The sequence below is a fragment of the Rhipicephalus sanguineus genome, chromosome 1, assembly GCF_013339695.2.
Source record: "Rhipicephalus sanguineus isolate Rsan-2018 chromosome 1, BIME_Rsan_1.4, whole genome shotgun sequence".
Taxonomy (NCBI): Eukaryota; Metazoa; Arthropoda; class Arachnida; order Ixodida; family Ixodidae; genus Rhipicephalus; species Rhipicephalus sanguineus.
This window is the reverse complement of record NC_051176.1, coordinates 42,089,365-42,116,399: the sequence shown is the minus strand read 5'-3', so window position 1 is coordinate 42,116,399 and position 27,035 is coordinate 42,089,365. Positions and strand designations below refer to the sequence as shown.

The window sequence follows — 27,035 nt, the reverse complement described above, 5'->3', positions numbered from 1 at the left end:
ACCAAATTGACATGCACGTACAACCACACAAATGAGCGAGCATGTAGCTTTAGTTGCCATTGTCATCACTTTTAGATCTTAAAAGCGTTCTCTCGTGTTGACGAAACAACAAATTCACAGAAAAAAAGACGGAGAGTAGCTTTAAAGCGCAATTTTTTCACGTATGCGTGTTTGTACGCGTCGTAGTACCGTTACTGGAGTCAGCAATCATCGGAAAAAGTTCGTCTCGATGCGCACTCGAGTCGGGTTTTCGCATGAAACAGTTTATTCAGCCCTAATGTACACAGGCCGTGAGACAGGCTTTGAAGGAAGGGTGCGTCTACGCAGAAAGTGTCTTGGAGATGGCACCCACGATCTCCGCCTTGTTGCGCCTGGTGTAGGACGTCTGACAATTACGTTTCACCTTCACCACCATCTTAAGAGGAGAAATTTATGTTAACTAAATGATTAAGTTTAGCCCATTAGCAGCATTTTGCTCAGTAACAAAATTTTTGGCAGACACAGACTCATCTGAATATTTTACGGCGATGTCTTAGAAGAGGCTCAAGCAGTTTCCAAGACGGAGATAGCTTCTTCTAGCATAAGGCTCATCAACGAGGCGTTATCTAAGTCTTTCATTCTCCGAAAGTTACACTTATAGCTAATCTTTTTCTTCAGCTTGTTGAGATATTCAGCGCTAAACGCCCGCGTTGAGCCGTGCAATTTAGCCATAAATCGAAAGGGAGTACACTAAGAGCATGCATGCCCACATAGGATGTCCCCAGTAGGGGACTGCCGGGCAGCCGACGACACGACGGACGGACATAAAAGCCTGCTGCGACCTTTCTGGAGCGTGCTATTTTAAATGCGAAGCATTTCTTAGCGAACTTCTGCGACTTTGAGCGTATCTATCTATCTACTAGCCGCTTACGACTTCGTGCTCTCCTGGCCGTTTCGTTAATCGGATCTATACCAAAATTGGTGTGGAATAACACGACCGTATTACGAACATAAATAACACGTCATAACATGAAAATCATGACATGCATGTCATGAACAGCATGATTTACATTCCATGGCCTTGGGGCTCTTGCGGCCATTCCGTTAATTTCATATATACCAAAACTGGTATGACGTGACAAGAGTTCATGGCGAACATAATGACAGGTCCTAACGTGCAAATCATGACACGCATGTCATGTCCGGCATGATTTACATTACATGGTCTCGGGGTGCTCGCGGCCGTTTTTTATTCATTCATTCTCTTTTTTTATTCTTCAGCGCGTTGGGGCTGCAATAGCGTCTCTTGTATCGCCGCGCGCCGTCTGCGTTGTCAGATTACCGCCACGCAATGAGCAGCGATAAAGATCCAGTGGCTGATTTTTTCCGGCCTCTTTCTCTGACACCGCACGCATGCTCGCATAAGATATTAGAAGATGGCGCTGCGAAGCGTCCGACTGAGCATCGCAGCGTCGCGTGTTGGGGTTTCTGCAATTTGTGTGAATAAAATTTGGCAATAAATCACGTTTCAAAAGAGAAGATATTTTTTTTAATTCTTGGGGTTAAACGTCTCAAAACCAGCATATGTTTATCAGGGACGCCATAGTGGAGAGCTCACAAATTTAGACCACCTGGGGTGCTTTAACGTGCATTTCCGCCTCCATCTAAAATGCGGTCGCCGCGGCCGGGATTCGATCCCGCGACCATCGGGTCAGCAGTCGAGCACCATAACTCCTAGACCACCGTGGCGGCTGAGAGAACATAGTATTTACAGCCTAGAAATAGCGCCGGTACATGCGGCGCTTTTGCAGCTCCACCTCGCTGCAGCATACAAAAAAAGAAAAGCAGAATAAATAAATAAATAAATAAATAAATAAATAAATAAATAAATAAATAAATAAATAGACCAATATTCTTCAGCAAGGTTAAAACATGCCGACGCACTCTATGAAGACGAGATCAACTGCATGTTGCTGAGTAGGGCCTGCAGTAGGTCACACAATTTTTGTGTTCTGCCGAAATGTTTAATTAGGCATGTTTAATTAACTAACGTTTGAAGGAACGAAGATGAGTGCAAAATTCCAATGAGAAAGTTATAGATCGGTTATAGATCGGATATAGAATATCCGATCGACAGTTTCTAACTCTATCTATTTGGTATTATTGCTTTTCTGCCTACTTCAATTCGCGCTACAACTGCCTACTAATTCTGCCTTCTACAATCACTCATTACACACACACACACACACACACACACACACACACACACACACACACACACACACACACACACACACGCACGCACGCACGCACGCACGCACGCACGCACGCACGCACTCACACACAAACAAACACGCGCGCGTGCACTAGCATCGCTTGCGGTTTCGCAGACAAATGCTGCCGGTTCTCCGCAAGCAGGCGTTTGTGAGTAGCGACACCCCGGACCCGAGCTAACGGGGGGTTTCGACCCCTCCCACGCCCCTCCGTGCTTGGCTTTGGCGTGTCGAAAAGGGGATCCTGGGGGTGGAGCCGACGCCGGGTGCTTCGACCTTTAAGGCCTCCCGCCATCCCCCGGGCAGAGGAAACACACCCCTTTGGCCCCGGCTTCACGGAGACGGCACCCTTGGGCTGACCATCCCAGGGGAAAGCGGCGGTCGCCTTTTCCAATCCCCTCTCTAATCTTTCACTTTCCTATCTTCTTTCCTCTCTGTCCTGTCTCCTACTCCCTTCAATTACTTCCCAATTTTCGTAGGCTGCCTGGTTTAACCTTGTGCAACTAGCCAACCTTGGTCTATGCGCATTGGGTTATTGTAGCGGTGTACGGCTGGCGTCTGCGTGTTTTCCCGTATCGACAATCCTGTAGCGTCCCCTTGTTGGGATCCGTGGTGGGTGGCCGCCAGCGCTGCCGAATCAAATTCCGCTATCATGCATAGAGCATTTCCATTGATTCCTGACCGTGCCGCTTTAAAGTGCGTACACGCCGAACAGCTGACATTTCTGAGAAGACCAAAAGAAGCACTGTCACGTTGTACACAGCGAAAAGACTGACAAATCAGGTAGGACCGTTTCTCCATTTCTAGTTGCCGGACCACTAACAAACGCCTTAGGTGCTGGACATAAAGTTAATAAAATGGCTAGTGGAAACCTTTTTCTAGAACTCCACGACGAAGTACAATTCGAAAAACTCAAGAACCTCGTAACTTTTGGCGACATTCCCATAACTGTAACCCCGACCTCTGCACGTGGAGTTGTATCAGACACGGATCTCCTTGACAACTCCTAGAAGGGTGCAGCGATTAGAACGTGACATATGTGAGGCAAATTATGATTAGGAGAAACAATCAGGAAATCCCCACCAAACACTTGATACTGACCTTTGCCACAAGCGACATACCACAAAGCATAGAAACTGGCTACACAAAAACACCTATCAGACCATATATACTGAACCCCGCAGATGTTTCCAATGTCAATGACTTGGCCATGGCTTTCAGAGCTGCCGCGGTCGACCTACCGGTGCAAACCGTGGTGTCCAAGGACATGCCTCAGACATCTGTAATGAAACGCCACACTGTGTGAACGTAGACGGCGACGAGCGACCACGCTGCATCTTCGCGTAGTTGTCAGAATTGGAAGAAGGAAAAATATATCATTGAAGGTTCGAGAAAACATTTCATTTAGAGAAGCACGAAGATGTTCGGCCTTTCACGGCCCAACCTATGCTGATGCGGCGCCTCAGGGGGCAGCGTCGCATCGGCCACCGCCACTGTCCCGGCCCACGTAAGGTGAGCCATCGGCCGTGGCGGCTGCCCCCGTGGTGGGAGCACTTAAGTCTGGTCCACCTACCAAGTCACTCATCACGGCAACTCCACTGTCGTCGGGTCATACGACCACGCCTCGCCAGGCGAGGTCGGAAAAACAAACCAGCAGCTGGCATACGCGGGCGTGCAGCGCCTCTCCCCAGGCAATGGACACAACTCCGGTACCTCTGGTACCGAAAGAGCGACGTAGCTCCTTGGAGCGCGCTAAGAAGACAAAAAACGCCAGGCCTGCGCTGAAACCGCAGCACAGTCACAGCGAAAGCCCGTTCTAGAGCCCGTTGTAAGCTCTCTTGGGGCTACAAGTAGACTAGAAAGGTACCCACTACGCCATAAATCACAATTTTTGTGAAGTTGGGAAGCACCTACTAAGCATTTATTCGTCATTCTGCGGAGAAGCGAGGCACCAGCTACACGTCTGTAAGGCATTATGTGCACTTTGTTGACGCGACGACTGATTACGATGAAGAATTATGGCTCAGCCCTTTGTAATGGGTTGGAAGCTTTAAAGGGCCCACCAGTTATGTAACTTGCATTGGGTGACGCCCGCTCGCTATTTCCCTCTCCCGTCATGCATTATAACATACGTTGACGTGGGAGAGAGACGGGGGGCGGGGGGCGAAGAACTTTACTGAGACCCCGAGGAGATGGATCATGCGCTCATGGGCTTCATTGGCAACCAATCCAAGTGCACTTGCGAGGAACCCACTACACTATAAAGCACTGTAATTTTACTGAGACCCTGCGCTTATAGGCTTCCTTGGCAGCCAATACAAGTGCACTTGTGAGGAACCCACAACGCTCTAAATCATTCTAATTTTTGAGAAGTAGGGCAGCAGGCACTGTGCCATTTTTCGTCACTTTACGGAGATCCGTGGTACTTGCTAAACGCATGTAAGGCATTATGCGCACTTTGTTGATGCTGTGCCTGATGACGACGCAGAATTATGGCAGAAATCTTCGTAATGGGTTGGAAGCATTTCACAACCTACTCGTTGCGCAATTCGCATTGCGTGACGCCTGGTTACAGAATTCGCGTTGTGCGACGCTTAGCTTATTTTACTCTTCCCCCACGCTATATTGCATATGCTAATGTGGTTCCTTCCCGACATGAAGCCTGTATAGGACATTTTGCAAAGCAGTTTCAAGCACCGGCATGGCTCAGAGGTTGAATACTGGCCTGACACGCAGAGGGCCCAGGTTCGAACCTCGTTCCATCCTGGAATTTTTTTCTTATTTCGTTTTTTTTTCTTATTTCGATCGATACTGGTTACGGACACCGGCGGCGGCGGCGGCGGCGGACAACTACGGCGCCAAAAACGGCCGGTGAAATGATCTCATAACAGCTTTCGCTGTAAAACGCCGATAGCGGGGCCCGACGACGGCCGTGCTACTTAAGTTGCAACTTTTCGCTTAAACAACAGCTACTTCCTTTTCGTACACACAGCACTACTTCCAATATGGAAGCACAAATTGTACGATGGAACGTCAGATGACTGCTTAGAAATCTCGATGATGTTCAAGAACTTTTACACATACATTCACCAAAATCGCTGTGTGTACAAGAAACACATTTTAAAATCCAAGCACACCAACTTTCTACGCGGTTACATCATCTTCCGAAAGGACCGGGATGATGCCATGACGTCATCCGGTGGTGTAGTTGTTGTAGTTAGCCGAGGAATAGCATGTACACATTTACCACTCCAAACTGTCCTTGAGGCAGTGGCTGTTCGAGCGGTTTTTTTTTTAAATTAAACTCGTCACTATTTGCTTTCTCTACATACCTCCACACTACCACATGCACAAATTTGAATTCCAGTCCTTAATAGATGAACTACAAGAACCTTATCGGGTCCTTGGGGGCTTCAATGCACATAGCAGCCTATGGGGCGATTCTCGCTGCGATCAGCGAGATCGTCTAATTGAACAATTCCTTTTCTCTTCTGGCGTATGTATCTTGAAACACAAAGAGCCAACAAATTATAGCCTCGCTAACAATACCTACCCGTCCATAGATCTCAGCATTACACCTCCATCGCTTCTACCCTTACTTAAATGCAAATTCATTCATATTCCTTACGGAAGTGACCACTTTCCTATAGTACTGAGCCCACAAATAGCGAATGAGTGTCCCTCACAGGTTCCCAAACGGCACATTGACAAAGGCGACTGGGAACAGCTTCAAAAAAAAGTCACAGTTTCGCCGCAAGGGCGAAGCAATGAATGCGATAGCAAGGAACTAATGCTATACGAAGTGAGGCTCGCCAATGGATACTCTCAGTTTGAACAGCGCTTCTGTTGCAAAGGCGGCCGAAGCAGCGAAGGAAACTAGCGTGCTTCAAGTGTCGAGCTGGGACACTTGATAGTTCGCGCTCATCTTCTGTTCGTTTAGCGGCGTCCCTGAGCTCGAGTGACATTCGTACGCGCCGTAACATGAGCGCGGACATCACGGTGAAAGCGTGAAACATTCCTCTACCCCTCGCCACGAGAAAACCGCGCGAGCAGACAGCGGAAGGGCAAGCTTCTCCCATGCGCAAATATAAGAAGAAGCGAGCGAGCTCGCCGACGACTTTTAAATGCGGCCGTCGGGCTCCTAGCGCCACCTCGCTGGTAATGAAGAAACGCTTATTATCGCCTGCTGTCTCCGAGTCCGTCCAGCGCTAAATGGTGTGTATATAACGCTCGCCGTTAGCTACGTGGAGGATCTGCGTTTCGTGGCGTAGTGGATAGCGCCGCTCGCTGTGGAGCAAGAGGTCCCTGGTTCGATTCCGCGCTTCGGAAGCATTTTTCTGAGTTATTTTTCTGTGGGGCCTTTATATATATATACATACTTATACATATACGGTGCATGACGGCGGCGACGGCGACGGCGACGGCAAAATCCAGCAGAGACTGTCCATATAATTGCTATCGCAATAAAAGTTACACTTTTAAGTTGGTCTCATATGCGTGGCCTAAGCATACAGGCAGCCGTGCAGTATTTTACAGCTTTTCTGAGTGAGGCTGCAACCAAGTGTATCCCACAAAAAAAAACTGGTCTGCCCGGCGAACGACGTGTCCCATGGTGGAACAATGAGTGTCGAAATGCGCGCAAAAAGCAAAACAAAGCATGGAGGTTGCTTAGGGACCCTCCGACAGCCGAGAACCTTGACAGTTTTAAGAGCATAAAGTCTCAAGGCAGGAGAATGCGCCGACAGGCCAGAAGGGAAAGTTGGCAGAAGTTTTTATTGGGTATCAATTGATATGCACAGGAGGCTAAAGTCTGGAACATGGCTAGTAGGCTTAATTGACTCCCTCTAGTAAATGCACAACGATGTGTCCAGATAAGATCAAACACGCGTGTCCCGGTCACCATTCGCGATTTTGATTAAATTTACTGTAGGCATAGGCATTAGACCCTAAACAATGGTTTCGAAGTTCGTTTTTGCGAAAAAGTTTTGTTCGCCTGAAAAAATTTCTATAAATTCTGGCCGCAAAAAAACACTTTTCCACCAATTCCGCAATTTATGATTTTTGAGCGCACCTACGCAAAAAACGGTGCATTTCTTGGTCACAATATTTATTCCCCTCAGAAAACAAGTGAAATACAACCTCGTGAGTCTAATATTTGCCTTGCTTGTCGAAGCACTTTTCAAGAAAAATATCACAAACATTGCAAATCGCACAAAATACCTGTATTCCAGGATTTTATTGCTGCAAACAAGTTATGGTGAAGATAAAAAAAAACGGTACATATGAATTTTGATATTTACGCTCTCTTCTAAAATATTTCCCGCGGATTTATTGCGCCCCGTTTTACTCGATAATAGGGCTGGAACGTAAGTGATTTACCAAAAACGCCGAATTTTGAAAATAGTTTTCTTAAAAAGGCCATTTTTAATTTTTTTAGAAATCCCTCTGATTGAAGTCAAGGACGTCGTCCTACCATTCTGCATAAAAAAAACTTTACATTATATTGGTTGCTAACAAGTTATAATGCGTCAAATGTGACCAAGCCAGCCTAGCGACCGCGCCGTACGTTATGTGCTGAAAATCGGATATAAGTTTTTCAAAATAATTGTGCACGACATAATCATAAAGCAGCAGCTTCACACCAACAAATACGCAGCCAGGTGTCATGCTTTAGCAAACTTCGTCTTGCAATCAGCCGCTTGACAAACTTGCAGCAGCGGTCGCTCGATGCTGCGCGCACTCACATTATATGAGTGCCGCTTCGACTGCGGATGAGCTCCGCTTGCGCCCCAAACTACACTCAGAGGACGAACAAAAGAAAGAATGCATCGCTTTGAAAGTTAAAGGCTGTGAAGAGTCAACAAAAGCGATATTATACAGCGAAAATTCTGCGTCTAGTGACAAGTGTCTTATGAATCTCTATAAAAGCTTCATACGCACGCGCCTAGATTATGGGGCGATAATTTATTAGTATGCGACACCAAGCGCGTTGAAGATGCTTGACCCTATCCACCATTTGGGAATTCGTCTTCCTACGGGTGCTTTTCGCACCAACTCCTCAGAAAGCCTCTACGTCGAATGGACCGAGTGGTCGCTCCACCTGCAGAGATCTTACATGTCGTTTCTATATTATCTCAAAGTGAACTCAGACAAGGAACACCCCTCGCACTGCACAATTAATGATTTGTCCAGTTCTGCCCTTTTTGACAACCGTGTTTCGGTGAAACAGCCCTACTCAGTTCGCGCGAGGGGCCTAATTGAGGAAACGGGAGTGCCATTTCTTGAACACAGTCTCATGGCTGCTGCTGCACATCTCCCGCCGTGGTAGTGGCAGTTCATAGATTGCGATGTATCTTTCGTGGAAGTTGCGAAACACGCGCCTATTGCACATATCCGTACATACTTCCTCAAACTCCAGCACAAGTACACTTGATTAGAATTCTTTACAGATGCCTCAAAGTCGAATACTTATGTGTCTTACGCAGTGGTTGGTCCATCCTTTTCCGATGCCGGCGTTCTACACCTGAGTATTAATATCTTCACAGCAGAGGCATACGCGATATTTGCGGCCGTCGAACATATCCAAGAATTAAAGCTAGAAAGTGCAGTGGTATACATACATCTCCTAAGCGTCGTAAAAGCTCTGAAAATTTTGAAAAACCCTGTCGTTGTCTCCCTCTACTCATTCTTATGCACAGTCTACGCACTCAAACAGCATGTCGTAGTGTGCTGGGTGTAAGAGCACCGCGAGATCCAAGGCGACATGTTGGCGGACCAGCTAGCCGTATCAGCCCACGAAAACAGTCCCAATACACCCAGAGCTATCCCTGCACTAGACCTAAAACCGTTCCTTAAAAGAAAGCTCACGGCCTTTTGGCAGAGCCAGGGCTGGGCAAAGATACTTTGAAATTGAATCGCGATACGATACAAGATACTCAGGCAAGAAGTATTGGGGATACAGATACAAGATACTGCCGCAATAACTGTATCCGATAGGATACTTGGCAATTGTATCTTAAGATACTTCGATACATTCTCTAAATTGTGTTATAGATCCATATAATGTAGCAGCGAACGCGTATGCACGAAAATGTCTTTTTGAAAATTTCCTTGCTGTGACCTATTTCGTTTCGCTTTAGTGTAATGTCTGTTAGTATCCAAAAATATTGCCCTTCTTGCTCAACGTACATTAGTTTCCTTCCAAAACAACTTATTGCGGTTTGTTTAACTTTTTCACAGGACAACTCTTTATACAGTTAGCTGACAGCCGTTCGTGCTTGTCATTTTTGCAATTAATGGGAGTCGCAGCTCAGCTTGCCGACCAGCTAGCGGGTTGCCATATAATCACAATAACTTCTATAAGAAGCCTTCGCACGACGGCGCAAATACCGGTGTGGACTTTTACCTTGTCCGTAAAAGACAGTTTGCACAATACCGTATATCCGGACAGATATACAGCAGCAACAACGCTGGTAGCGACTTTGTTTTTTTTTTTGGGGGGGGGGACGCATCGCGTATACTAGGGGTTTGAGACCTTTCGCAAGCGGCCCCGCCCGCACACATGACCATCTTCGTCCCATTTGTTTTTATTTTCTAGATAAGTATGTTCGTGAGCTACACAGACATATCAGGTCTCAACCTCTCCTTTCGTGAGGAACATGTGGACACAAAGTGCTGAAACATAACAGTGGAACAAAAACTCTATATTTCAGAATCCGCGTCCCGAATTCACTCGTTGTGCACATCGATATCGATGTTTCTCGAATCATGACTCCAAATCCCCTTCTGAAATGACCTATATATGATACACGGGAAAGGCTTCCTTTCGAATGGCAACGTCATTTTGTTCAAACTCTCTCTCACCGTCTTCACTGTCCCGGCGCTTCGAAAAAAATTTCGCGACTGTGGTTCGCTGGCTATAAGCTGAGTTTGAGACCCCTGGTGCATACATAGATGACGTAAAACAGCAATGAATTTTCATATCCTACTTATCTGCTGGCGTAAAGGATTCTTTGTTGATATACTCACTAACGTGTAGTCTTTTAGCAATTTTTCTTCAACAAGAAAACATGTGCAACACAGAGACGTCTCAGATGTATTGTATAGTTGCACAAACCGTCGGAGGACACCGCCGTTATTCACGCTATTGCCGCTTATAGCTCCCATTAGGTGGCGGCAAGTAATACGAAATATATTTAACAAGACTTAAAACAGGAAAACTAGTATAACTAAAATAGAGAGGTGATTCTGTGTCAAACATTCACATCGAATGAGTACAGAAATACAATACAGACGGCGCCCTTAATAGCTATGAGCATGTAGTATCGTGAACTTACCTGCTGAAACAACAGAAAATTCAGTTCCTATGGGAAATTGCCTGAAACGGCTCGTTGGGGCGCTCGTGAGTAAAACGGAGCATTCAGTAAAACAACGTTTCTCGAATTCGCTTCCTAACATCTTTAAGATGGCTCCTAATGATTTTGATTATTATAATGCAAACTCAGTTTTGCAATTTTCCTAAGCGATAAGCAGAATGCGTTGTACTGTAACTCAAGGGACGCCTACATAATTATATATTTATTTCAAAATCGCCTTGGCAACGTGTAAATGGGTAAACAGTAGTAGAAATATAAAGCAGACAGTTGGAAGAATAAAGCAGAGATTTTGTTTTCAGAATGCGTTACAAAAGATATACTGCAGTGACCAGACCATAAAAACATTACAGAGACCTAGGCAATGTATGGGATGCAAAATAACAGCAAAAAAAAAACACTTGTGCTAATAATCAAGTTATGATTTCATAAATTCTTTGAATAAATGTAGCAGGATGTGAAAAATATGGTGCGCCAAGATATTTTTTGTTAGGTAAACGCTTGCTCTATTAGATCTAGCATCAGTACCAGTGTCGCTATAGTTGTTTGCATATCTTATTTGCATAGAAGTTAATTCATTGCATGCAAGTCAAGCTTTAAATCCACGAGATCCTTCAAATCGCTGATATGAAAAATTCACGAGACACAAAGCAACCCCATTCTTGCACGCATCACATTTCGTTACGGAGCAAGACGCAAGAGAATCTTCAATAACGACACTGTAGCAACATCAGAATTTGCGCGATAGACGCTGCACGCAGTGGAGTACGCGGCGCAGGACAATGGCTAAGAGCAAGTATCGCGGCACTGGCGCTACTAAAAAAAGAAATCAACAAAACAAAAGGTACGTGGGCTGGGCGTAGACGTCCGCGTGCTTGTCTTCCTCATCTTCTGCCTTCACTGAAGGACTCTGGCGGAAAAACAAAATTGCGTTACAGCCCTTGTTCAGATGGCTTAGTGGCACGAGTACCAGCTTGAGAAACGAAGCTTGGCCAGTGAATATTGTTTCACACGGTTGTGTTGCGATAGAAGTATCTTGTATCTTAAGATACACGATACATTATCGAATGTATCGGAAATACAGATACTGATACTCGTCTTTCGAGACGTATCGCGATACAGATACAAGATACCCATAGAGTATCTAAGATAGTAACTAAGATACATGTATCTTCGATACTGCCCAGCACTGGGCAGAGCACATGAGATAGGCACACACAAAATAAACTACACGTTACACGTTATCAAGCCGCACCTTGGTAATTGGTCGCCAGTTTCAAAGTCACGCCACACGGACGAAACACTTACAAGGCTAATACGACACACATACAGCACACACTCATACCTTCTGTCCGGTGGCGATCCACCTTTGTGTGAAAGACGTGGTGAAGCACTAACCGCACTTCACATCTTAATCCAGTATAAACATTTAGACACGCTTAGAAAACAACACTTTCCATTAGGCTACCGACAACAAATACCATTTCATCGATCAGTGTTCATCGGTAGGGAACCGGTTTTAAACATCAGTCACTGTTCGCGTTTTTGAAATAAGTCCATATCTTACATCATATAGGCGATCCGTAGCACAACCTCTGCAAAGAGGTTCTTGCTGCGGTAGCTTCATCACAGAAATCACCTGCCTCCCTGCCTTTGGCCTCAAAGGCCTTGAGGAGGCATTCGAGCTATTTTCCCATCTCTCACTTGTACCTACCATGCTCACTTATAATTCATTCCACACCCATATCTCACATCACGTATCACTGCCATAACTGTATACTCTATACAATCCTTTTACGCTTCTATATAGCGTGTGATTTTAGGCCTCTATACAGCCATAATACACCCTGTCATCGTAATCATTGGTCATCGCTAACACCACATCAAATACATGTCGCTCATTGGCCGCTCATGGCTCTTGCACCCCAAAAACCCACTAATCATCATGCTACCGGTTTGATCATTACTACTGTGTTCAGTTCAAGAATGTATCTAGGAGAGCAGACATGGCTTATGGGCAATTAAAAGTAACATTCACACATCATACTTTCCGAACCTCGCACCTAGCACGGGTGGCGGGAGGTTCATGCTGCAGGAATTATACGACGTCACGGTATACGGGAACCGCTGCGAACGTCAGCAATGTCTCCTCGAACTCAACAGGGGGAGCCGCTGTTGTGCACTCCAATAAATTTACGCTGGCAAGCTATCTGAAATTAAGAAGCACGCGTGCTCTTTGGTTGTTTCAAAGAATTGCCAATGACATCGTAACGTTATATTCGTATTGAAACGCTCCGTATACATTCCAATAATGTCATATATTCTCCGTGTTTATATGGAATTCGCATATGCTGTGTAAAATTATGTAGGAATTATGCGGACTTATTGGAATGGAATCCGGAACGTTTCAAAGGAGATATGAAAAATTACGTCGCATGTGGCAAAAATAATGGCAGCAAGTAATCCTGCGTCGTGCCAGTCGCCTCGCAGAAATCGCAGCCACGTGAAACGAAGCCGCCGTTCGCGAATGGAGCAGCTTTTGGCTACAATCGCAGGCATGTGAAAGAGCCTTCGCTTTTAACGGAGGCATAAGCACTCGTACCAGGATATATTAGCATTCATGTGCATTTTTTTTCGACTGTAAAAAAAGTAAAGATGTTGTAAACACACACAACCTACCTTAATTTCCACGAAGGCTACTGGCTTTCCTACTGTCTTGGTGTCACTGAGTTGTGGTGTAGAGAATGTGATAGCACCTGCTACTTCTGTCATACCGTAACCTGGAATCGAAAGCACGTTGAAAGTACACATCAAAGAATCATAAATGATCAGCATTGTGCTGCAACCATCGTCGCAAAAAATAAAGGCTACTGAAAGACGACTATCAAAAATACTTGACCACAAAATTATTCGACAATGCGCTAATGATTCGGCAAATCTGCACACTGAGGGACAAGAAGCTGTCTTTATACAAGTACCATCACAATTACAATGCTCTGCCCCGCCACGGTGGTCTAGTGGTTATGGCGCTCGACTGCTGACCCGAAGGCCGCGGGATCGAATCCCGGCCACGGCGGCTGCATTTTCGATGGAGGCTAAAATGTTTGAGGCACGTGTACTTAGATTTATGTGCACGTTAAAAAACCCCAGGTGGTCGAAGTTTCCGGAGCCCGCCACTACGGCGTCCTTCATAATCATATCGTGGTGTCGGGACGTTAAACCCCACATATTGTTATAATTACAATGCTCTGGGCAACTGAGGTTATTAGGGCGATGAATGTAGCCAGAAGCTTCTTCATAGTGCGAGACATGCGAAAAACTATGGCATCCTTGGTACTGGCTGTAAATTCTGAAATACGTCAATAACATAGATCTGCAAAGTAAAGGAATATCCCTCGCACTAACGAATAAACTTATTTTTTTTTTCGCTTGGGGCACAGTGCGAATCATGCTCACAAAATTTATAGTCTGCTGGCATCGTATCCCAGCCGCGGCGGCCGCGCTTTCGATGGATGCAAAAATGCTAGAGGCCCGTGTACTTAGATTTAGGTGCAGGTTAATTCCCCAGGTGGCCAAAATTTCCGGAACGCTCCACTACGGCGTCTCTCACAATCATATCGTTGTTTTGGGACGTTAAACCCGGATATTATTATTAGCCTGCTGGCATGCCCCAGGAAATCGGGACAGGTACACTTCGTGCCATGTCACGGTGGTGGTCGCGCACCACGCCCTGTCTGATTGGGAACACACCCACACTTGACAGACCACTGCCGCAGGTGTGGGTGTGAACCAGATTTTCAGAGGAGCAGTTTCCTAAAAAGAGCGAGCAACAAATTGGACAGTGAAATAATCGAGGCATTTTTCACCAACAAAGCTGCTGACAGCTGTGTTAGCGAACCATCCATCTTTCTCTCAAAAGACGAGATGGCGTTCTTGGAAGGCCATGCATGAGTAATCTTTTTTAAGTTTTTGGGTATTCGCTTTGCGTATGATGAACAAACTTCTGTATGACAAAGCATCCTTGATCTTCCGTTTTCTTTATCTTTCAGTTTTCCAATTGGGTACATTAACATATTTAACCCGCCACGTTTTAGTAACCCTGATTCTTGCTTTTCTGTGCTGATTTGGGAGGAGCACGCGTAGTGCTGTGTTTTAATGAGGTGGTGAATGTGCGCACCAACATGTTACTCAGCGATAATTTGTGTTTTCAGAGTGATTCAACAGTTGTCATGCGCTTCTGTATATTAACTATGTTGTCGCCCTGTTTTTTGTTAAGAGACAGCAGTCGTGTTTGTTGTTATTATGGCTATTTTTGTGCGTGTCGCTTAGTAACACTATAAAACACACCTTCATCGAATAAAACCCACTTGGTAGTTCAGCACTGGTCCTGTTGCACATGTGTCTTTCGTCTTGTCTTTCGTGCTGGTTAACTTCGCAAATGTCGCACCAACGTGCCCTGACCAAAGCATTCCTTTGATAAAGTTTCGCATACAAAATTACTTCTTGGGTTCAAAACTGCTTATTGTCATGAAAACTGCGCGAAAAACGTGGAAGAAGGGAGACAAGAACAGCAGTTTTCATGATAATGGAATACCAACTCGCTCAACAGTCCATTATTGTATGATATTACGGATACAAACGTACCTTCATAACAGACAACATTTTCTTCCACACCTGCTCTGGTAAACTCCCTGTTGATACTGGCGTACATCAGGGGTCGGACCTCTGTTATTTCTTTTAAATGACATAATCACCGACCTTTCTGTAAACGTAAAGCTTTGTGCTGATGACTGTGTGTTATACACGAAAATATCATCAGTCGGAGATCAGGTAAAGCTTAATAATCAATTTAGCAAACTCGTTTCTTGGTGACAGGAATGGCAAATGGAAATTAATTACCACAAAACAGTGTATATGAAAATAACACTAAAGAAAAATCCTTTATGTTATCAGTACGGCACTAATAGCGTCGCTCTAACAAAATAATAATAATAATATCTGGGGTTTAACGTCCCAAAACCAAGATATGATTATGAGAGACGCCGTAGTGGAGGGCTCCGGAAATTTCGACCACCTGGGGTTCTTTAACGTGCACCTAAATCTAGGTACACGGGCCTCAAACATTTTCGCCTCCATCGAAAATGCAGCCGCCGCGGCCGGGATTCGATCCCGCGACCTTCGGGTCAGCAGTCGAGCGCCATAACCACTAGACCACCGTGGCGGGGCACGCTCTAACAAAAGTTAAACAACACAAATACCTTGGTTATGGATAACCAGTGGTCTAACCTGTAACAACCACACTGACATAATTACAGGTAACTGTCTTCGTAAACTCTTTTTTTTTTGAAACAATCCTTAAATTATTCTATTCCCGCCTGTACGCATGCTAGCATATAAAACACTAATTCGTCCGATTTTGGAATATGCCGTGATAATATAGGATCCATTCACTAAGCGCAATAATAATCAACTAGAGAAACTGAAAAAGAAAGGCTTAGGTTTTATGTGTAACTCCTATGGCCGAATATCGGTATCTGAGCTATTAATGATAAGTGGCCTACAATCCGTTGTGTAGAGAAACCGCATTTGCTGCCTAAAGTTTTTGTTTCAATTATTAAATGGCCATTTAAATGTTAACACTTGCGCGGTCCGTGAGCAAGCTGTTCAGCAGTCGTATCGGGTATCACTTTGGCTTCGATCCGTTTGGTGAAATTGTCGACGGCGACGGATATACGTGTTGCCGTTTTTCGTCTTGGGCAAAGGGCCAATGTGGTCCATTCCTACCATTTCAAATGGACCTTTAAGGGGCTCAATGACTGCACTGGAGTTTTGGTAGCGGTGGTGAACACTTTGCGAAATTCGCAAGTTGGGCATGCCGCGACGTAAGCTTTCACATCCTGGTACATGTTCGTCCACCAAAGCCACTCGTATACCCGAGATGGCCTGCTGTACCTTCGCCATGAAGGGCTTTGAATGTTTGGGGCCAGATAGACAGAGAACCTACAAGCAGCCACAGGGACGAGCCTCGTCTCGTGCGCCTAACGTGCTGAAGCACGCCATTTTCCCCTTTGCAATATTGCCGCAGTCTTTTGTAGCGTGAATTGGATTGGGTAGCGCTGCCAGTGCGAATGATCTTTACGATTGAGAGGATCACGAGCTTCGTAGGTCTCGAACAATGCTGACAGATGCCGGATAACGCGACAAAAGTCGGCATCCTGATCCGACTTGCCACTTTGGTGTACAGTGGTGAAGTCATATCCTTGCAGTTGGAGCGACCATCTGGGAGGTCAAATTGATCGAAAACTGCAGCCTAGAAAACTAATGGCGCCTGAAGTAGTATTTCCCGGTGCTTTTATAGCCCGTTTTCGCTTACGGATATCGCAACAATTTTAATTCAATGCACAGTTTGTTCTTCTCTCTACGTACATACGGAGTAGAGTGTGATTTGCGACTTTTTAGTTACGGCGGTTGGCTCAACATCTCCAATTCGTTAACATTTAATGATTGTGAAGGTAAATTTTTAGTCTCATAAGGTTGATCGTTTGAAAAGTTCTGAATAACACCTTTACAAGACAACAAGAGAACAGAAATTTTTAAGCTAAAAACGTGAGGTCGCTCGAGCTTCGCTTTCAAGAGTAGAACGCGATAGCGTAAACGGGCCCATTGGGCATCGCCTTCAACCCTGTCGCAAGGAAAGGAACGTTAGTGCGCGTAACAGGGGCGTAGCCAGAATTTTATTTTATTTTTTTTGGGGGGGGGGGGATGCAACCATACTTTATGTATGTTCGTGTGTACGTTTGTATGTGTGCGTGTATATATATATATACACACATGCAAAATTAAATTTCGGCGGGTACGAACACCCAACCCCCCTCCCTGGCGCGTAACATTAGCCATTTCCAACTGTCATAGAATGTTTAGTGCAAGTAGTGTTGCGAAGTGCAAACTGCGCCATAATTCTTCCTTTTGCAAATCGGGGAAGTCCCCTCTACGCGTCCGTAGGGCGACACGCGCACCTACGCAACTGCACACTTTGTAATGGAGTGGGCATCTTTAATCCGCCCTCTCGTTGCACAAATCACATATTTTGACGCCTGGTGCGATTCTAGGACTCAGGTACGCAATGTTACATACGTTGAGGAGACTCTTCCCCCTACATGGCATTCTTATAGAGGTTTTTACCGAAGCAGCTCTAGCACTAGCGTGGCTTCGTGGTAGAACGCCTACTTGTCAGCAGAAGGTCTCGGTTCGATTCCTCCGTGCACCATAGATTTTTAAATTATTTATTCATTTGCATCATTCCTTAAATTTTCTCTCACAGACAACGTCGATTTTTCGCTCACCGACGCGGGAATTTCTGCGAAACGAGCTCAATAACGCTATCGCGTTAGAACTGGAAAGGTTTTTTTTTTTTTTTTTTTTTTGAAGGTGGTGTGCGATATCAATTCGCGGCAGAACATGTTTAGAGGAGACCTTCGGGATACTCTTCAGACGGACGTAATGAAATGGTACACACGGCTAGTCGCTACTGCCTTATTACTCTGACCAGGCCCGCAGCCAGTAGGGGGGGGGGAGGGGGCTAGGGCTTCCCCCCCCCCCGAAATTGTGGTGAATTAGGTGTTTTTACCAAAAATAAATAATAAAAATAGGTGTGTATCTCAAATAGTTCAGGTTTTCAGGCAAGTGCTCCCCCCCCCCCCCCCCCGACGAAAAAAGTTCCTGGCTACGGGCCTCACTCTGACTGGAATAATGCGACGCCCCTACGTGATCCGAACCTGAGAAAGCGTGTTCGACCCGAACGTGCTGCTGCAGGCCAGAGCAATTGGAGGCCAGTAGTGGACGCACATCACAGCGTCCACTACCGCGTCCATCACAGTGTTATAAAGGGGAGCAGGCGTCACGCCACGCCAACAAGAGACCTTTTGAGAGCCACGTGACCGGCACGTCACTAGACCTCGGTAGCACTCCGAGGCTGAACATGAGAGCGCATCATAGCGCTATGAGTTGAAGGCTGGTGCGCTTAAGGAATTGCCCGAGTACGTTAAAAGCACTCCAGGTCATGCAGTCGAATCTGACGCGCGTCGCCACAGCTCACTGGAGCACTCACACATTACCAACCAAATATACCATTAAGCTTCGTGCTATTGTTTACGTAGGAAGTAACCATGCCGCTAATACCCATCGCCCACCTTTTGCTATTCCGCTCAGGTTCAGCTTCTTCGTAACGCTCTGCAAGAGATGACCGGTTACCGTTCCGCCCACCACCATCATTTTCCTGAGGCTGCTCACATCGAATTGGCCAAGAAGCGGCTGCTGGTTTAGCTTCAGCATAAGTGTCGGATACAGCAGCACTGATGTTACCTAGAAAAAGAAAGTGGCAGCTTAGTGCATTTTCATTTATCAAAAGAGTCGCAATTCACTTCCCGTTTTTAAGGCGACAGCCTTAAACGGACACTAAAGAGAAACAGTGAATCGGTTTGGATAGATAAATTGTGCTCCGAGAACTCTCCTGTCGTTAATTTCGCAATCATGCTTTTATTAATAGAGGAGATCAAGTTCAAAGTTTCATTTTTAATTTACGCGCCGAAATCTCCCCGCTTGACGTCACGGATTTCGAGGTGTATTTATCATATTTTGGCGCCATTGGCTCAAGAAAATTACCCCAAACTTGGTGTGTTAAGTCTATGGCCCCCTCAGAGAACGATGTACTTCATTTGTACCGATTAGGAACTACGTAGTCCCTAGTAGGCGCCGTCAAAACATATGACGTCACGGCGAATGGTGCGGGAATTTCAAGGTGGCGTCGCCACCAACATTTTGTTTTTGCGCGTTTTCTCGCTTACTAAGCGTCTTCTCGCAGCAGGAGTGGTGTTTTTGGTATCGTGAAAGAGTACTTCACTAATATGAGAAAAATCGTTTTGCTCTTTAGTGTTCTGTTCTTCAGCATCGCCTAAGGTCCAAAATAAATGGTCCAAAAAAAGAAGTAAGCGCTCCAGCTACGCGTATACTTCATTCACTTCGATTTTGCGGCATTCGCGTGAGCAAAAAAAGAAGCACGTGAACGCACGAGCTGCGCATCTGCTGCGTCAGGTTCGCCTTTTCGGCGTTCACGTGAGTAAAAAAACTAATTCGGCCCTTCTGTCAACGTGCCGAAAATGTGAAGGCGAAATGCTACTGGCAATTTCTGTTGAACTTTCTTATGACATGCAGAACTGCTAATGTGCTGAACGGCAAGGACCAATAAAGGCACGTGTCTCGATTAGGAATTTCACAACCGTGGATGCGTAAGAGCGACACAGTATGATTCATGCTACTGCACAGATCATGAGGCAATGCTTGTGGATACCGAGCTCCCGCTTTGATGCTAGGGGTGGTGTGTGCACTTGTGATGTGAATCAAGTGGAAGAGATGCACTGCATGTGATTGAAGTGTGCACTGGCAGTGTTGAATCTGGGAGAGTGGGAAGAAAAGATGAAATTTAACAGTACAGTTGGCCTCATTGCAAGTTAATACAGAGAAAGTGCTTTGACAGATGCAACATACTAGTACAGTTGGCGTGCTCTGAGTCCATTGGAACCTAATAAATAGAATGTGGCTTGACAGCTCAGATACACACCTTAGTGTACGTGATCGTAGTGCAGCATAGGATCCACACCACCGTGGCTGTGAACGACGTTTGAAATTCCTATAAACGCCCATAACGGTTCATAAATGCGAGCAGAGGGAGAGAGAGAAGGATAGATTTATTTACAGAAATGCAGAGAGGTCGGCCTGGGCGGTAGTCTGCTCCGTCTTGCTAGTCTTCACCGGGGAATGGGGACGCGAAAGCAAAAAAGAAATGAATGACGTTAGGGAGGTGAGTATATAGAGTCCTGTAATGTTGGGGCAAGTCTAAAGTTACGCATCAAGTTCAGTGGCCTGTAAAAAGGCTGTGACGCTCCTATAACCGTAGTTGCGCTGTTCGCGTTAGGCCAAGGACTAACACCAGGTTATTGGTTAACGGTCTATTATGAGGTCGTGGAATCGAGGAAATCAGTTTCTGACCTTACCGTGCGTACGCTGAACAGGCGTAAAATTTATTATCAAATGTTTCGGGTATTGAACAGTTACCACAGTCGAGACCGGTGTCACGTCAGCCGATTATGTGTGCATAACTTTCCTTGTGAAGGTCACACCAAGCCACCAGTTTCTGAGGCAAGCGGAGCCTCATTTCCGGGTCCTGTTTATGCAGTCGCCTGTGCCTTCGTTCTTGTTTGATCCAGTGCGGAAATGTAGAGTTGCGCATTGCGTCGGCCTGTTCTATTAACGTCACGCCACACTGTGTACGTATCCAATGGAATGTGACACGATGACCATCTTTTCGTTGAAATGTCAACAAGCTCTGCAATGTTTATAGGTAAAGTGTAATACGAAGCCTTGTTTATGGCGCAATCAATGGTCTCAACAGCAGGTTTGACATCGCAGAATATTGCCCATCTACGAGCAGGCTCTCCGGATAGCAGTAATCTCTCTGGCAGTTGATGTGGCCTTGTGGTCTAGTTTGAAAGGTCGAGCAATAATACTTCGCGGGCTGACACACGTTGCGACGGAAGGATATGGCGTTGTAGACCCATCAGGGTACATGTGTATCCTACCTCTTCACACTGTGCAAATGTGAGCAGGGGCAAGTTGCTTTAGGCCGATACATGACTCAAGGAAGGTCTTCGTAATCCAGGGTGTCCTAAGCCTAATAAGCGGTCTAGGCAGGACCCACGGAAGTGTTGATTTTTCGCTCACAACCAACGACGCTGACACAGCGCTTGCCTCACAAACGCTTAGTGGGTACTTGCCTAATGTCTGCACACCTTAGCAATGTACACACAAAGAGGAGAGTGCTCACATGAGGCCTCCAAACGGTGCATTTATTGCCAAACTTATGTACACGCTGGTTGGGGCTCATTTGTCTTGCATGAGTGCCGGCAAGTTTTGCTTTCTTGTGTTACAAATGTGTAACACCTGCCTAAGTTTTATTCGTTCTAGTAAGCTATACGTTTGATTAAAAGCAGTGTTAAGTTATTCTGGGCATTTTAATGGCTCCCTGCTCAGTGCACGAAACATCACGAACTCAACACAACGAAGCCTAAACCAGCAGATACCAACGGCAATGCTGCAATATGCGACTGGTTTCTTTTTCGTGCCAAGACAGGATGGCGGACGGCGCTTGCGACACCGTCGGCACATCGCGTTCTACATTTTGAATATCCTTTATTACAATACTTTTTGTTTGTGTTTTGTGCCTCACGGCCGATTGTGACCGCATGAACCCGGAACGCGTGAGGCCCATGTCCAGTTTTATATGTAGTGGTGAGCGAGCGTGCCTAAATTGGTGATCACTTACCTTGTGTTTTTCGATGGTGCGCAACATCCTGGTGACGTCCGAGCCATGAAACAATACGACCTTGCATCCATTACCGAGGAAACCGAAGCATAACCAAAATCCGCCAATGTGACTCAATGAAGACGAGCACAGACAGGCATCGCCTTCTTCAAATATCGACTCTTCAAGGTGCCTGCATTCACCGGACACAACCAATGCGTCAATCGTTTTGTGGAAGCCATTAAGTATCATTTCTACAGCAACCTAACAAAACAGCTTCGCACTAGCGGTGCCAAGCCTGAAGGAAGTGCGGAGCTGCGCAGGCTTCTTTGTTTCTGTTCTGTTTTCTCTTTCTTTCCTCCTTTCTTTCTTTCTTTTTCTCTTTTTTCGTTCTTCTCTGTCTTTTTTCTCGCCATATTTCTACTTATTTCTTCCTCTCTCTTTATCTATTTCTTTTTCTTTCTTGATCTTTCTATGTTTCTTCCTATTTTATACATTTCTTTCTCTATCTTTCTATTTCTCGTTTGCTTCACCTTTTTTTCTATTTTTATACGTGGTTTTGTCTGCGTTACGCCAAGCGACGACAGCATACGACAGCCCAGGCCCCCAAAGTGCTCCGCACTTATCATCATGAAGGCGCTCGAAGAACAAAAGCAAGAAGACTTCTCCTTGGCGCGAGGGCGCGCTGACTATGCTGCTATGCTATTCGTGCTTTTTACCTGCGTCACAGCAAGCTAGAGTTACTGTATATGATACCTTTAGGTAATAGAGTTGCGCATCTGTCTTCCAAACGCCGCTAGCAACGATGCGTTGCGGAGAAGCTCACGCTCGAGCCAACTTTTGTATTTCTCGACGCCGCCGCTGCAGCGAACTGAATTAACACTATCCATCGACAGCCAATGTTTATCGCCGGTCTTCGACACGCTAGACACGTTTTTCGGCGACACGGTAGGCATGTCGCCTGCAAAAACGGAGTGCGACTTCACCGCATAGCTTTGGTTGCTAGCCAGACCTATGCGCAACTCTGCTACCTAAAAGTAGCATATTGTCACGTGGTCGTGACGTCGACGAAGACAGCAGTCGGCGTTTGCAGGATGAAACTGTTTATTTGGCCGAACTTGTGGCCGGAAAATGAGAACTAGCACTACAGCAATACACGCTGTACAATGATAGCGGCGAACAGGGCGTCGTCCGTCGATCAACTGACAAGCGGCCAAGCGCGTCGGCTTTTATGCAGGTGCTATCGAACTTTCCAGCAATATCGCTGGTGGCGGCGTTATCTCTAGACAAAGCTGGAACATTCGCGTGCGGGGCGCAATCTTAACAAAACGATCTACTACAGACGCGAAGTTTCTCGAAAACTGTTTCGCGGACAGCGTCGAGCGTTGATAACCGTCCCTGCCGGTCAAACCCGAATTCATCAAAACAAGACAAGAAGTGGGCGTGGCAATATACAGTAACTCTACGCCAAGCTACGACAGCATGCGATGACAGCATACGACAGGCCGAGCCCCTAAAGTGCTCCGCACTTAAAGCTAATGTTCTTTGAAAGCTATTATGACCTTGCTTTAAAGAGAACATAATAAATTTATTTTATAACATAATCAAATTAATATCTGTCTGGGCGGATTCCCTAGCCCTTTCAGCCCTGGATTTTTTATTTTGGTCGGGGACATTTTTTGTGTTTGTTTTTCTAATAGTTATGACCTCAGAAGACCACAAACGAAAAATTGAGCCAGTGGAGCAATTATTAATGGATTTTACTGACATGACATCAAATTAGGTCATCAGAGCTCAGCGGTTGTGAAATGAGAAAAATGGCATCTTTTTTCCCGCTATTCACTAGAATACACAAAATGTGAACCACGTCTCATTTTTCAATGTGATACTCATTGAAACAGCTTCGGTACGTCGACCCGAAAATTGCGCTTAGCCGCCTCAGCTGACCCGCCACGGCGTCACCCATGACTTCGGTCAAGCTTTTTCTTCTTTCTGGGTCCCAGCGGCGCAAGCATGTCACCATTTTGGTGTCAAACGCAGTGGGGAAGATTGAAGAAGTATTCCCCCAAGGATGGCCAGTTTTGGTTTCATTTCCGAGGTGCTAGGGGAAATGCTGTGTCATGGTGTCAATTGACACCGCCAGGGCCGAAAGGGCTAGAAATGCTCTGCGACGCAATATTTTATGTCAAAATATGCAAAGCGCATAACGTTCTTACAAGAACTCGAGCTGTGCAAAACCGCAATTTTAAGCGTGGCTTTCATATGTACCATCTTCAAGACATCCAGAACCTTTCCAGCACTGCCTTTATATTAGTCGACAAGGATAAGTACACAGGCGTCCACTGTTAAAGGGAACATCGGAGCGTGTGGCGGCAGCTCGGCGCCACCGCCGGCCAGCGGCTGCAACGAGTTTCGCGCAGGCGCAGTGCGCGCTGTGAGTCGTGCTCTTTCGTCGTCTGCTGCCGTCTGCTTCCGCGCTGCGAATCGTCGCGAAGTGAACCGCTGACGCGACGAAAGAGCAGCGGGCACGTTGCTCACTGCGTCTGCGCGAATCTCGCTGCAGCCGACGGCCGGCGGTGGCGCCGAGCTGCCGCCACACGTTCCGATGTTCCCTTTAACAGTGGACTCCTGTGTACATTAAGTGCACGTTCGATTGATCGCGTCACAACCCCACAAGTAGTACATTTAAAGCATTTTAAAGGAAAATCTACGCTTATTATACGGCAAATGTGACAGAAATATAAGCAATAAAGTGAAAATATACGCCTTAAATTTCAAGAGATGAGATATCGTTGAATAGGGCGTTTCGCTAGATTCAATGTTTCGACGAGACGCCTTCATGTCTTGACGAAAATAACTCCACTTGTGGAACCGTCGGCTCCAGCGAAAATCCATGTTAAACGACCCTTAGTCTCTAGTAGCCTCCATCTTCCCCTGTACTTCCGTCGTGTGTGCCTTAAATTTGCTGCCCTTAAAAGGGAAGCACAATCAACTTGAATTCACGGACGGCAGGTGCAGCCGCGGGCGACATGAATTTGTGGAGACTGCTGGGCTAGGCAGCTTGGAGCGCGTAGATATTTGTGCGCCGGCATCAGTAACTGCAACTCAGTTAACCAGAAATTCAAGAAGGTTTTACCCTTTGTGAGGGGTAATAGAGTATTTGCCGGCCGGGTCGCAAGCCAGCGTCATCTTCGGGGGCTGCGAAGGCTAGTTCACCGAGGTTGCTGTGAGCGGGACTGGCGTTGCTAGGGCGACTGAATTGGGGACCGAGCATAGGCGTGCGCAGGGTTCCCATCAGGGGGGGGGGGGGGGGCAAAGGTTCATCGCAGCGCCCCCCCTGCCCTACTAAATCAATGTATGGGGCAGATTTTGTTCCCCGACCCTCCTCTTAGGTGACTAGAAGGGTTATGTACGGGGCAGATTTCGCGCCCCCCTCTTAGGTGATTAGGGGGGTCTGCCGCCCCCCCTGCCCCCCATGTGCGCACGCCTATGGGACCGAGCGTCTTGGGTCCCCAATTCTCAAACTCTCTATTGTTATCACCGATATGTTGTTAAAACCGGCATCGTTATCAGGGTGGGTTCCCCAAGTAGTTATAAGTCTTGGCGTATTTTTGAATTCTTAAGGCGAAAGCCTTAGATGCCTCATAAAACGCGAAAATTGACCGTCCGCGGCGTCAACATCAATTATGCAAAAAATGTTCATCGCGCGATGACGTCCTCACATGGCGTCATCATGACGTCACGGGTCGCCAAACTGCGTGATGTCATGATGACGTCGTAGTGACTTCGTCATAGCATCCATAACGTGACGTTACATGATGACGTCATCACATGACACTGTCGCTTTGCACTGCCTCCGTGAACGGTGGGCAGAACCAGCTGAGGCGCACAAAGCTTGCAATGCATGCTATCCTGGAGGCAGCGCAAAACCGCATCAGGGCTAGGATCAGTATATCGACTGAGGCACAAGGGAGTTTGTTGCGATCCCTCTGATAGTGACAATACTCATATGGCCTGTCAGCCAACACTTCAGAGGTGTCTACCAAAGAACAGAAACAAGCACGTTGGAATAAACCACACTGGTGCACTCTTTTTTTTATTTTCGGTAACCAAGTCTTTTTTTTCTATTTTGTTGGCCTCTCAAGTAAAAAATGGCCTGAATTGTTGGTGAGCAAATTCACCAAGTTGTACTATGCACAGCTTAAAGGGACACTAAAGGCAAATAACAATTTATTTCAGAGTGAAAGCTCAATGTATGACAACGTCTAAAACGGCAATATTATCAACAGCAGTGCCCTACTTACAGAGAAATGAAGCTAAATGTATCACACGATGAGCGCCATGAGCGGCACATTTTGGAAATGATCCCGATGACGTGAGAGAGTTCGGCTACAATTAATCACTCGTAATCAAACTAGCTGCAATAAAAAAAAGAACCTTCCGTGCATCAAGAGACGTAATAAAATGATGTTTGTTCGTTTCTGTTTGATTCATGAAAAAAGGACCTCTTTGGCGTTGCCATGGGGAACGGCGCGCGTGGTTCAAAAGGCTCCGTTTTCGCCGACCTGCGCTTCGTCCGGCACTCTGTTTCGCTCACGCGGTCGCGTCTCAGTGGTAGTTTCGGTATCGCGTACTGCCGCGTGTGTTTTGCGCACTCGTGAAAGTCGCTCCGACAGAAAGTTCGACAAAATGCCGCATACATGTGATGTTGCCGGATGCCCGAATGGCGCACGCGCCGCCAGTGCACGCCGCCGCGCAGTAAAGGCGGGCAACGTTGGACACGGCAGCAGTGACGTGAGACACACCGCTTTCAACCGGGTGATTTGAAGTGCGCTAACGCGATGCTGACCACTAAAACGTGATTTTATTTCAAAATAAGCACTTCCTTGGCACAAAACTGGCACTACGAGGCTTCTGGACCGTTATTTCAACAATCAGCGTCGACTTAATACTTGCCTTTAGTGTCCCTTTAATGTGTGAGTTCATCTCCTGAGTTATACAGCGATTACGTATAATTTCATAATGTATTTATCGATGATTTTGCATGCCAAAGTT

General features: G+C 46.2%; 1 protein-coding gene across 1 annotated transcript in view; it reads right to left on the bottom strand.

Annotated features, from left to right (window-relative positions):
- LOC119390795 (uncharacterized) overlaps positions 1–27,035 on the bottom strand; it is an 89,122-nt gene that overhangs the window by 4,017 nt on the left and 58,070 nt on the right. The window contains exons 4-5 of the mRNA XM_037658492.1: positions 18,814–18,985; positions 13,304–13,404 (exon numbers count right to left, since the gene is read on the bottom strand). Of these exons, the coding sequence (XP_037514420.1) occupies positions 13,304–13,404; positions 18,814–18,985 (273 nt within the window). The remainder of the gene's footprint in view (positions 1–13,303; positions 13,405–18,813; positions 18,986–27,035) is intronic.